General features: G+C 54.9%; 1 protein-coding gene and 1 pseudogene across 2 annotated transcripts in view; both read left to right on the top strand.

The window, feature by feature from the left end:
• Positions 1-12,724, top strand: part of LOC309603484 (olfactory receptor 6B3-like) — a 229,030-nt pseudogene that overhangs the window by 23,792 nt on the left and 192,514 nt on the right. The gene's annotated exons all lie outside the window — the stretch shown is intronic.
• Positions 9,253-12,724, top strand: part of LOC309603480 (olfactory receptor 14J1-like) — a gene marked incomplete at both ends in the record, with an annotated part of 35,266 nt that continues 31,794 nt past the window's right edge. The window contains one exon of the mRNA XM_082338317.1: positions 9,253-9,546. Within this exon, the coding sequence (XP_082194443.1) occupies positions 9,253-9,546 (294 nt within the window). The remainder of the gene's footprint in view (positions 9,547-12,724) is intronic.

The raw sequence follows: 12,724 nt of genomic DNA, 5'->3' as shown, positions 1-12,724 counted from the left end.
GCTAAAGAATGTGAGTGTGCTGGGTTGGGGCCCTCAGCAGCATCCTCGCACAGCCAGGACCCCTGAGAGAGACCTGAAGGACCAGCAGAGCTGGGTCTGCTCTGTGCCCAGTTTCGCTGCGCACCCTGGGGAAGCTGCCCCAGGGCAATCATCCTGCACTAGCCCCTCACAACCACCATTGCCAGCACTGGCCTCTCACCCCAGCTGGCAGAGGTTCTTTGACCCTCCGTAGAAGATCACCGAATGAGTAGGTCAGAAGTCCATGTTTGCATTGTACCTAGGAGATGTAAACATGCACATCACGTACGTGAGCTGAGATGAACCTGAGTGAGCACAAATGCCATCAGCTATTCCTTGGGGTTCCATGAAGGCCTGTGGGACAGACAGTGCCTCGAGGTCACTTCACATTGGGAGCAACATCCCATGGGAAACCACCTGAATGCAGCACTAGGATGTGCGTCCTTGAGCTGAGCTCCCTGTGTCCATTCCTCATGACGAGGGGCAGCTCAGATGAATGCAGAGCAGGGCGATACACCGCAGGGCTGAGGTGCCTCCCAGCCTCTGGCAGTGGCAGCAGGAGGCCAGAGAGTCCCTATGACTCCTGCAGTGCCCTGCCTCTGCGTGTAAGAGGGAAAGACTCTGTCTCTGAACACCCCTGGGTGCATAAGGAGTCCACGAGGCCAGCTCAGATGTGGACGCCTGACAGAACCCTGCCCTTTCTGTGTGTGACTCCAGGAACAAACCCTACTGGACCAGTGAGATTCATCTCAGCTGCCTGGGACAGGCTCCTTGCAAGGGCTCCTGTCTGCCAAGTCACCCTTGCCCGTGATTCTGGATTGTGCTCTCAAAAGTGCCAGAGCCATCAGAGAGGTTCTGAGGTCCCTGGAAAAGGCAGACATCAATCCCATCTTGAGGAAGGGCAGGAATGGGAACTGGGAGAATTACAGGCTAGTCAGCCTACCTCTGTCCCTGGGAAGGGGATGGGACACGTCCTCCTGCAGCGGTTTCCAGGCACTTGAAGGACAAGAAAGGGATTGCTGAACCATAACGGGCAGGGGAAAGAAAGGCATGTTGTGTACATGGAATTTTGCAAGGCCTTGGTCTCCCGTGGTGTCCTTATAGCCAGATTAGTGCTATCTGGGCTGAAGAAGTGGACATTGGGTGGGAAGCTGGCTGCATGATCAAGCCCAAATGTCACCAGTGGTACAAAGTCCTATGTGCAGCCAGCTGCTGAAGGCTTCCCTCAGTGACCAGCACTTGGGCCAACACTCTTGAAGGTCTTTATTATCGCCCTGGATGATGTGATGGAGCGCACTTTCAGCTCCTTTCTGGATGATGTAAAGCTGGGCGGAGGCCTTGAACAACCTCATCTGGTTCACCCTGCCTTGAGCAGGAGAGTGAGGCAAGATGATGTTCAGGGCTCTCTTCAGACACGATTTATTATATGACTCAGTGAATCTTTCCCTTAGAGAGGTTTCTGAAGACAGAATAGGTGGAGGTCTGTGATGATTGCCCTGGGGCAGCTTGCTCGCGGTGTGCAGGGACTATGGCACAGACCAGGTCCTGCTCTGCTGGCCCTTCAGGTCTCTGCCAGGCCTGGCTGTGTGAGGACACTGCTGCATGCCCCCACCCTCCACACTCACACAGCTGAGCTGTACGCTGGTGTTTTCGTTTCCTGGGAACTTTCCAGCCCAGCCCCTCCCCAGCTCTCCCCACCTCCTCTGCCCTCTCCCCATCCCATCCCATCCCATCCCATCCCAGGAGAGCAGCCCAGCCTGGGCTGGCCCCATGGCAATGCCAGCCACAGGGTGCTGCAGAGCTCTGGGCACAGGAACGGGGTGCTCTTTTTATTTCTCCCCTCCACAACCATGGTGCCCTGCTTTTCTCCCTGGACACCCCTTCTCCCCAGGGAGCCTTTCCCCAGGTGAGTGTGTCCATGCTGGCCTGGCCAGCCGTTCCCGCACCCTTGGCCACGCTCCCCACTGGGTCCTGAGCTGGCGGTGCTGTTCTGCAGAGCAAGGGGACTGTGGTGCCCTGGGGCTATGGGGTGGCCCTGCACTGCCCATGCTGGTCAGGGTCAGAAGCAGACCCAGCCAGGCAGGGATCACTGCTGCTCAGCCCCTTTCCCTCTTCCACTTCCCAATTGGCCTGTGACCAACGAAGGTGCTCAGTAGGACCCTGACACATTTCCATATGCCTCTGCGTTTGGCTGCTGCACTAAACCTGACATGGGGTGTTTCAGCTAGGGTGTCATGGATCACTCTCCAGTGTCATGTCCCTTGGCCTTCTGCTTGCTAACATCCCATCCTGGGACTGCAGAGAAAGAGCGCCCTTGGATGCAGCCCATCCGCTCAGTAGACTCCAAAGGGGTGAGTTTGCTTAAGGAGCCCCTGACCTGATCCTCGTCCACTGCTGGTTGTTCTCCTCCTCCTTGAGTCCTGCCTGAGGGCACAAAGACCTGGGAGAGCTTGCTGGTGAAGACAGAGGAAAAGAAGACATCGTGTACTTCAGACCGAGCTGCATCTACTCTTCCTAAATTCAGCAGTGGCCCACTTCACCTTTCCTTGGTTTTGTCATGGTTAAGGAAGATGTAGCAGCTTACCTTGTTGCCCTTTGACATCCCTTGCAAGCTTGACCTTTTGGGGAGCTTTGACTCTCCTAACACAATCCTTATTTCTCCAGACAACGTTTCTAAACTCCTCCTTTGGAGCCTCTCCCTGCTTCCACCTCCTGCATGCTGGCTTTGGCACTGGAGCTCAGCCATGAGGTTCCTGTTCAGCTCAGTGGGTTTCCTGAGGTGAAGGGTTGTTTCCCTGCGTATCAGGACAGACCCTTCCTGTGCCTGGAGGAAGATGTCCTTAAAGGCCTCTCAGCTTTCATAGATTTTTCCCTTTCAGAGCTTCCTCTCCATGGGATCTCCTACTACCAGAGCCCTGAGCAGGACAATGTCTGCTTCTCTGAGAGAGAGAACCCAAACCTGAGCTCTGCTGGTCTCCACAGTCACCACAGCCAAGGCTGGCACTTCAACATCCCTGACCGGCCCTGACTCACCCTCTTGGCCAGCTTGGAAGCTGGGAGAAGAAGTTGACCCCGAGACTCTCCAGGACCCCATGGGACTGTTTGCACCCACGCACTTTGCGCATCCAGTGAGTGCAAGGGTCGCTGATCTGGGGACTTCTTCGGGCTGCCTACAGAAGACTTTGTCCACTTCCTCACCCTGACTGAGTGGTTCTAACTCCCACCTTCATGTCATCTTCGCTGGTTTGTCCTCTGTTCCTCACCCACAAATGCTCATGCAGCCTGTCTTCTGCCCCACCATACATTCGATCTGCTCCATTCTTCATAGCGGGCATGCCCCGGTCTCAGTCTCCCACCCTCACCAACCACCCCCCAGTGTCTCCTAAAGATCCTGTGTCTATCCATGGCAGTACCCAACGCTGTGCAACCTGTCCCACCACGTCACTGCCGTGGTTCCCTCAGAAGCTCCGTGATGGAGTAAGGGGCTCCAGATGCTCCTGCCTGTGTCCCAGGCTGAGGGCATTGGTGCACACTCCGGTTGCAGCAGCTCAGCAAAGGCTTCTCATGGAGAAAACTGGAACCAAGCACCCAGGACCCCGCATATCCAAAGGCTTTGCTTCAGAGCAAAGATGTGCTGGAAAGGATGGCAGGTGGCAATGTAATGATGAAATGAGGTGCTCATGAAGACAACAAACCCTGCAGTCCCCGAGGCAGAGAAACACAGGCCTGGGCTGTGATGGCCTTGGCAAGAGAGAAGTTTGCTGCCTGAGCAGACTCGGCAGCACCTTGTGCCAATCTCCAGGAACACAAGGTACCCCTGAGAAAGTCCCTAGGTGAGGTAAGCCTGCACTCCAGCCAGCCTGTGGACATCAGTGGCATGGGGTTTTTTTCACTATCATCAGGTAGGCAGGTAGAGGAGAGGAGAGGAGAGAACTGTCAGGGGTTGAGAGTACAGGGACATGAGTGGAGACCCTGGTGCCTCCCAATCTCGCAGCACATGTGGGTGTAGACGAGATGGACCTTGCCTCCTTGCCAGGGTGTTGGCATTCAGGTGCTGGCACAAAGGCACCGGACTCCTTTGGGAGGCCCTGCTGTGTCTGCCCAGCCCCCACTCCAGTGGGACATGGCTTTCCTGGAGGTCCTGTGCCATGATTGCGAGCCACAGGCAGTTTCACTGGGCACCCCAGCCTCCCCTGGCATGGCACTAGAGGCCTTTCTGATGCCATTTAAAACAGAGCCTTGAAACAAGGTAGGTGCCTTCACTGCAGGGATGTGCACGTGCCTGAATTTTGCAGTGAGCTGAGCTCTAGGGAGTGCAGTGGATGGTGCTGCAAGACACATCTGACCCTCCTTCTCGTGCACTCCTCCTCTTGGTCAGCTCAAAGTCCAGCAGCTGCCATGGCAATGTGGGTCTGACAGACGTTCAGATGCCCTAAACACTGGGTATAATCTGAGGTGGCCAAGGGACCCTCCCCACCAGCCCCACAGCTGATGCTCAGGCAGGTGTGGCTGTCCCAGGTATGCTCCATCACAGCTTGCAGACACATCCACAAGTCTTGGACCACCCCTGGCACCTCAAATGCCACCAGGACTTTGTGTGAGAGCAGCTGACTGCCACCCCCCCCATCCCCATGGATCCCAGCAGGTGCTCAGGGCAGGGGCTGATCTGCAGGCACCTATTTTGTGCACGCTGAGCTGAAGCAAGAGGAATCCCAGGTGCTATGGGTCTGTGGGGTGCATGGGGGAGAGCTGAACCCCACTGCAGTCTCTGGCCTCCTCACCAGAGAGGAGAAACCTTATGGGCTCTGCTGAATCCCAGCCCTATGCTGGGGGGAAATTATCTCTGCCTGTCACTGCCAGGGTGTCCCGCCTGGCAATGGGATGGGGAGAGTGGGAGAGGGGTAAAGGGATGGGAACATTTACACCTCTCGTAGACCACCACGCCATGTTTGGGAAAATGCCACTTCTAAAATCCATCTCTCCAGCATTCAGAGAGGGACAGGCAGTGATGACATCAGTCTGTGTCAGCCCCCGCTCCCCAGGAGAGACCCTGCTGCCTCTCAGGAGCTGTCAGCCCTTAGAGCCCCAGGGACACCTGGAGGGAGCCCAGAGGGGCAGAGAAAGTGCTGCCTTGGGCTGGGCCTCTGCTGCTGAGCTGGGCTGGGCTTCTGGCATGGAGGGAACTGATGGCAAGTGGGCAGCCCTGCAGAGAGAGCTCTGCCCAGGGGTAGGGCTGGGGGCACTGCCCGCAGGCACCGAGAGGAGATCTGCGAGGCTGAGGGAGCTTAAAGGCAGGTGGGAGTGGGAGGAGAGCTCACTGGAGGAGAAATCTTCACAGCCCTCTATGTGGTAAGTCTCTGGTTGTAGGGCAATGCAGCTTCAGTTCCTGGAAGGACCATCAAAAGCTGGCACATCCCACAGCCTATGGGATCTGTCAGTATTACTCTCTTAGTTTCTCTAATGTAGAGGAGAAGGATGTGCTCCAGAGCACAGCTTCCCTGCTGCACCATCAGAGGAACATAACATGACGGCTGCCTTCTCCTGGGGATGGTTGTGGAGGTGTGCATATGGGTGTTCAGCCAGGGGTGCCCAGGGCCGTCCTTCAGAGCAGGGTCCCTGCTCCCCAGGGGCTGTGTGCTGGGGCAGGGACTCTGCTGCCTGCCAGGGTCAGCACTCAGCCTGCCCGGGGAGCTCCCCACTGAGCTGCGGGGAGAAGCTGTGGGTAGAAGGAGCGACCCCCTGGCAGGGCAGGGTCCTGCTCTCGAGTGGGTGCTGCATAAGTCATGGCTGCTCACAGCAGCAGATCCCTACAGGGCATTCCCAGGAGAAGACTTTCCAAGAAGCAGAGCAAGACAGGGGCTACCCAAAAGGGAAGGATCCTGTTCTTTCAGTCTTCTGCTCTGGGCTATCTGGGTGCGCAATGGGAAATTCATGTCTCAGTTCTGGAGGAGGCACTGAAATTGCAACTCTTTTACTCTTCAAAGTGAATAAACCAGGCAGTATCAGAAGTCAACATACCGTGGCTTACAGACAGCATCAGTATCACTTTTCCAGCCTCATCAGGTTTGCTCTGAGGTTCCCATCAGAGCCTGCACACACAGAGATGCCCCTGGGCAGTGCCCTGCTGCTGGGAGGTGCCTGCAGGGCAGAGCTGAGCACACAGTGGGTGGGATGGGCTCTGTGAGCACTGACAGGGAGGAGGCTTGGGGCCAGAGAAACAGCTCCTGGCAGGGACAGCTCCAGGCAGCAGAGACAGGGGCAAGGGGTGGGGGAAACTGCAAACAAGCAGTGGGGGAAGGCGCTCTCCGGCAGCTCTCTTGTTGTCTTTCGCTGTAGATGTCTTCTGGGCGTTGTCTGCTGGGCAATGATCTGGCTCTCTCTTTGCAACATGTCATCTTCGGGACCCCTGACTCTCTGCTTTGCCTGTCCTGCTGGGCTTGCGAGCTGCCCCCAGAAAGGCACAGCTCTCCTGTAGGATCCTAGGGAGTGCTGAGCCTTTCCTTGGGGGTTGGCACCCTCCTCTCAGGGTCCTTTCCTTTGCTCTGTGAGGAGTGCTGTCCTGCCCTCTTCATCGCAACTCCGTCTCTGGGCTGGGACAGAGATTACAGATCTGCCCATTGAACCAGTGCTCCCCTGCTGCCATACGAGTTCAGTTGTTTGGGGTTTTTAAAGAGAAATTTGCATGTGAAGTCATCTCCAAGGCAGCACAAGCGAAAGGGCAGCACAGATGGGAAAAAAGACTGGTGGGCAGAGAGAGCTCAGAGCTCAGAGAGATTTGGCTGGGACTCAGGAATAAAAGGAGAGTTCTGATCTGTGGAAGAAGGGGCAGGCAACTCAGGAGGACTACAGGGATGTTGTGAGGTTACACAGGGAGAAAATTAGAAGGGCCAAAGCCCAACTAGAACTTAATCTGGCTACTGCCGTAAAAGGCAGTAAAAAAAAGTTCCTATAAATACATTAGCAACAAAAGGAGGGCTAAGGAGACTCTCCATCCTTTACTGGATAGTGACAAAGGATGAGGAAAAGGCTGAGGTACTTAATGCCTTCTTTGCCTCCGTCTTTAATAGTCAGACCAGTTGTTCTCAGGGTACCCAGCCCCCTGAGCTGGAAGACAGGGATGGGGAGCAGAAAGAAGCCTCCATAACGGAAGGGGAAATGGTCAGCGACCTGCTACACCATGTAGACACACACAAAGTCTATGGGGCCAGATAGGATCCACCCGAGGGTACTGAGGGAGCTGGCAGAAGTGCTCACCAAGCCACTTCCAATCATTTATGAGCAGTCCTGGCTAAGTGGGGAGGTGCCAGTCGACTGGAGGTTAGCAAATATGAGGCCCATCTACAAGAAGGGCCGGAAGGAGGACCTGGGGAACTACAGGCCTGTCAGCCTGACTGCGGGGCCAGGGAAGGTTATGGACCAGATCATCCTGAGTGCCATCACGTGGCACGTACAGGACAACCAGGGGATCGGGCCCAGTCAGCATGGGTTTATGAAAGGCAGGTCCTGCTTGACTAACCTGATCTCCTTCTATGACAAGATGACCTGCTTAGTGGATGAGCGAAAGGCTGTGGATGTTGTCTACTTGGACTTCAGTAAAGCCTTTGACACCTTTTCTCACAGCATTCTCCTGGAGAAAGTAGCGGCTCATGGTTTGGGCCCACGTACTCTTTGCTGTGTAAAAAACTGGCTGGATGATGAGGCCCAAAGAGTGGTGGTGAACAGAGTTCAATCCAGTTGGTGGCCGGCCACAAGCGGTGTTCCCCAGGGCTCAGTATTGGGCCTACTTCTGCTTAATATCTTTTATCAATAATCTGGATGAGGGGATCGAGTGCACCCTCAGTAAATTTGCCGACGACACCAAGTTCGGCAGGAGTGTTGATCTGCTGGAGGGCAGGAAGGCTCTACAGAGGGATGTGGACAGGCTGGATCATTGGGCCGGAGCCAGCTCCATGAGATTCAACAAGGCTCAGTGCCGAGTCCTGCACTTGGGTCACAACAACCCCACACAACGCTACAGGCTGGGGGAGGAGTGGCTGCAGAGCTGCCTGGCAGAAAAGGACCTGGAGGTGTTGGTTGACAGCTGACTGAATATGAGCCGGCAGTGTGCCCAGGTGGCCAAGAGGGCCAGTGGCATCCTGGACTGTATCAAGAATAGTGTGGCCAGCAGAACCAGGGAAATGATGGTTCCCCTGTACTCGGCACTGGTGAGGCCGCACCTTGAGTACTGTGTTCAGTTTTGGGCCCCTCACTACAAGAAGGATATTGAGGTGCTGGAGCGTGTCCAAAGAAGGGCAACGAAGCTGGTGAAGGGTCTGGAGCACAAGTCTTATGAGGAGCGGCTGAGGGAGCTGGGGTTGTTTAGCCTGGAGAAAAGGAGGCTGAGGGGAGACCTTATTGCTCTCTACAACTACCTGAAAGGAGGCTGTAGTGAGGTGAGAGTCAGTCTCTTCTCCCAAGTAACAAGTGATAGGACAAGAGGAAATGGTTTAGATTGGATATTAGGGAAGATTTCTTCCCCGAAAGGGTAGTCAGGCATTGGAACAGGCTGCCCAGGGAAGTGGTTGAGTTCCCATCCTGGAACGACGTGTGGACGTGGTGCTTAGGAACATGGTTTAGTGGTGGACTTGGCAGTGCTACATGAACGGTTGGACTTGATGATCTTAAAGATCTTTTGTAATTTAAATGATTCTATGATTCCATGATTCTGTAGCACTGCAGCTCTCCTGACTCTGCACTAAGCTACAAATATCTGAGCCCTTTTGTATGTCCTGTCTCAAGACTCTTACATTTTCAGTCATAAAAATGAGGATTTCTATCCCTAAATAGGATACCCAGTGGTTGTGATGGTGCAAAATAAAAAACACAAACAAAATTATTATAAAGACTTGCTAAGCCTCTTTTCTGCAGCCCACACTCTTCGGAGTCACGAGTGCAGATATTGCACTTTTCCATTAAAGGTGGATTACGTCTGACATCCCTTGAGAGCAATGGAGCTGTCACAAACCAGCTCCCATGTAGCCACTGCAGCAGAGCAAAGCTGACTCCTCAGCAGCACATGAGCAGAGGTCCTGCTCGGTACACCACACTCAGCCAGCGCAGACCAGAGAAAGGAAATGCACTTCACTTGGAGGGTATTGCGATGAAAAATGGAGTGGTTTTGCTCAGAGGAGTCTGTCTTGATTTTAACCTGTCCTTTCATTTTCTGAGTAGTGCCCCCATGTCAAGAAACAGCAAATGTCCAACAGCAGCTCCATCAGTGAAATTCTTCTCCTGGCATTCGCAGGAACACAGGAGCTGCAGCTCTTGCACTTCTGGCTCTTCCTGGCCATCTACCTGGCTGCCCTCCTGCGCAATGGCCTCATCATCACTGCTGTAGCCTGCAACCACCAACTCTACACCCCGATGTACTTCTTCCTCTTCAACCTCTCCCTCCTTGACATGGGCTGCATCTCCACCACTCTCCCCAAAACCATGGCCAATTCCCTCTGGGACACCAGGGCCATCTCCTTCATGGGATGTGCTGTCCAGATCTTTCTGGTTTTCTTCTTCCTTGGAGTGTGCCCTTCTCACTGTCATGGCCTATGACCGTTTTGCTGCCATCTGGAAACCCCTGCACTACGGGACCCTCCTGGGCAGCAGAGCTTGTGTCCACATGGCAGCAGCCGCCTGGGGCACTGGGTTCCTCTATGCTCTTCTGCACACTGCCAATACATTCTCACTCCCCCTCTGCCAAGGCAATGCTGTGGACCAGTTCTTCTGTGAACCTCCACAGATCCTCAAGCTCTCCTGCTCAGACGCCTACCTCAGGGAAGCTGGGCTCCTTATTTTAAGTTCTTTGTTAGCCTTTGGGTGTTTTGTTTTCGTTGTGCTGTCCTATGTGCAGATCTTGAAAGCCATGCTGAGGATCCCCTCACAGCAGGGACGCCACAAAGCCTTTTCCCCGTGTTTCCCTCACCTGGCCGTGGTCTCCCTGTTTGTCAGTACTGGCATGTTTGCCTACCTGAAGCCCCCGCTCCATCTCCTCCCCATCCCTGGATCTGGTGGTGGCAGTTCTGTACTCGGTGGTGCCTCCAGCAGTGAACCCCCTCATCTACAGCATGAGGAACAAGGAAACGAAGGATGCAGTGTGGAAACTATTCGATTACAAGCTACTTCATATTAAGAAGGTGCCCATTGTCCCACTCGGGCTCCCACAGTATCACAGGAATAGCCTGGACTGACTTTTCTTCGTACGTGTCTTTATTTTTCCTTTGTGGGATATTTGGGGGGTTGGTTTTTTGTTGATGCCTGTGATAATATTATTCTTGGCCTCCTACCTGCCTTTTCTTGACCCAAAGTCCTCATGTACCTATGGATCCGGGCTCCCCATTTAGATAAACTCAATAAAGAAACCAGTAGAAAATTATTTGTCTCAGCTCCCATCTCTTCACATCTGCTCTGGAGCTGGGAGAACAGCCCCAGCCTGCAGGAGGGGTTCAGGGGACAAATGCCCAGCTGCCTGACGGAGGAGCAGCCCTGGTGGGCACTATCCCTCTGCTGCCTGTGAGTTGGGCCTGCTGCTTTCCTGGAGCCGTGGCCAAGGACAGCAGCAGAACATGGCTTTTTCAGTGCTGGTCTCTCCTCAATTCCACGCTGTTCTGCTGTGCCCTTTTAGTTGTGCTGCCCCTAAGGTCTGGTGCAACTTGTGACAGTCCTGTTATCTGTACGGTGGCATCCCTGTGGCTGAGAGCAGGAGCAGGCCACGTGAACCACTCTATCGGAGCTGGTCTCCATGCAAGCACCATCATAACCAAAGGGGCTCCTCAGGACAGGGCCAGAAGGCTGGACGCCTCTTCCAAAGCTGGTGTCAGGAATACACCCAATAGGGTTCTCCCTTCAAAAGGACTTTTGCTCTTCTGGCGTTCTTGATGGATTCAGGGTGACAATCTGAGAGTCCCACAGTGATGTGTTAGGGACCAAGGCATGGATGAAGACCTCCCTTCTTGGTTGCATATGTCCACTGAAAGAACAACTGGTCTTTGACTTATCTGCCTGGTGCTGTCCCACCTGCAGTGGGGCTGATGGCAGATGCCATCCTGAAGAGGAACCGAGAGCTGCCAGGAGAGCTCAGGGGATCTCCAGGGACAGTGTGTGAGTCTGGGTGGGCGGTGAGTGGCACCTCATAAAATGAGTGACCATCCAAGGAGGAGTGTCCTGGAGGAAAAGGTGAACGTGAGGAGCCCACAGGCTAACAAGGGCCCTGCAATGCCAGGAGAGGCTGTGAGGAGACAGCAGGCAAAGGGCCATGAGACTGGAGAGTGTTTCAGGGCAACCTCTTGGAAACCCCATGGGCTGGATCCAGTGCAGCCATCCCCTGCCTGGTGTGCCATTAGAGACACCCTATGGTCCCGCCCAGCCCTGTCCTTGGCTCCTGAGCAATCAGGGATGATGGAAAAGGGCTCAGCAGCAGTGATCCTGCTCCAGCTGGGTCTGCTTCTGACCCTGACCAGCATGGCCAGTGCAGGGTCACTCCATGGCCCCAGGGCACCACAGCCCCCTCCCTCTGCAGAGCAGCACCGCCAGCTTGGGGCCTTGCAGGTAGCACAGACAGGGAGCCAGGAATATCCAGCGAGGCTGGCACAGACGTGCTGACCTGGGGGAAGGCTCTCTGGAGAGCAGGGATGACTGTGGAGAAGAGCAAGGGAGCATTTCTATGGCTGCAGGGAGGAATCCATGAGAAAGAGAAACCTCTTTCTGCAGGCACCCTCTCGGGGCAGGCTGCTCTGTCCCCTGGCCAGGACTCCTGTGCTGGTGTGGGGAGAGGGGCTGACAATGATGGGGCAGAGTCAGTCTGTGGTGGGCATGTCCTGGACCAGAGGCCATGCTTCCTGCAGTTTCTCTAACCTCCATTTCCTCATGCCATGGTGAGCCTCCAGCCCTGGGGCTGATGGGGAGGCTGAGACAGGAGCTGCTGTGCCCTTCAGAGGGGCTGGGGCTGTGGGGTGAGTGCCCAGAGCTCTGCAGCACCCTGTGGCGGTGTCGTGGTTTAACCCCAGCCAGCAACTAAGCACCACACAGCCGCTCACTCACTCCCCCCCGGTGGGATGGGGGAGAGAATCAGGAGAGTAAAAGTGAGAAAACTCATGGGTTGAGATAAAGACCGTTTAATAGGTGAAGCCAAAGCCGCACACACAAACAAAGCAAAGCAAGGAATTCATTCACTACCTCCCATCAGCAGGCAGGTGTCCAGCCATTCCCAGGAAACCAGGGCTCCATCATGCGTAACGGTTACTTGGGAAACCGAAACAGTCGGGTCAAGGGGTCGAGCGCATCTGTCACACTCTGCCCCACTGTCAGCCCACAGGCACCACCTCAGTCCCTCTGCGCTGGGTGTTGGGTGTCTGCACGGGCCCTCCCCTGAGCCCATGCAGGGACCCCAGTGCATCCCACATCCTGGCTGCACAGCCCCAGGGAACCCTGGTGAGGCCCCGCTTGGAGCGTAGGTTATGCTTGTTGTGGTGGGTTGACCTCAGCCAGACCCACCCTGGTTTTCACTCACTGCCCTCTCCTAGAGGATGGAGAGAAAACAGAAGGAAGGAAAAAGTCTCATGGGTCAAGAGAATGACACCTTAATAAGAAAAGAAAAAGCTATGTGTGCAAGCAAAGCAAAAAGAGGAATTCATGCACCAGTTCCCGGGCGCAGGCAGATGTTTAGGCACTTGCTGGG

Source organism: Platalea leucorodia (genome assembly GCF_965183815.1).
Source record: "Platalea leucorodia genome assembly, contig: HAP1_HAP1_SCAFFOLD_102, whole genome shotgun sequence".
Lineage (NCBI taxonomy): Eukaryota > Metazoa > Chordata > Aves > Pelecaniformes > Threskiornithidae > Platalea > Platalea leucorodia.
The sequence above is the reverse complement of the archived record's forward strand: the minus strand, read 5'-3'. Positions and strand labels throughout refer to the sequence as shown.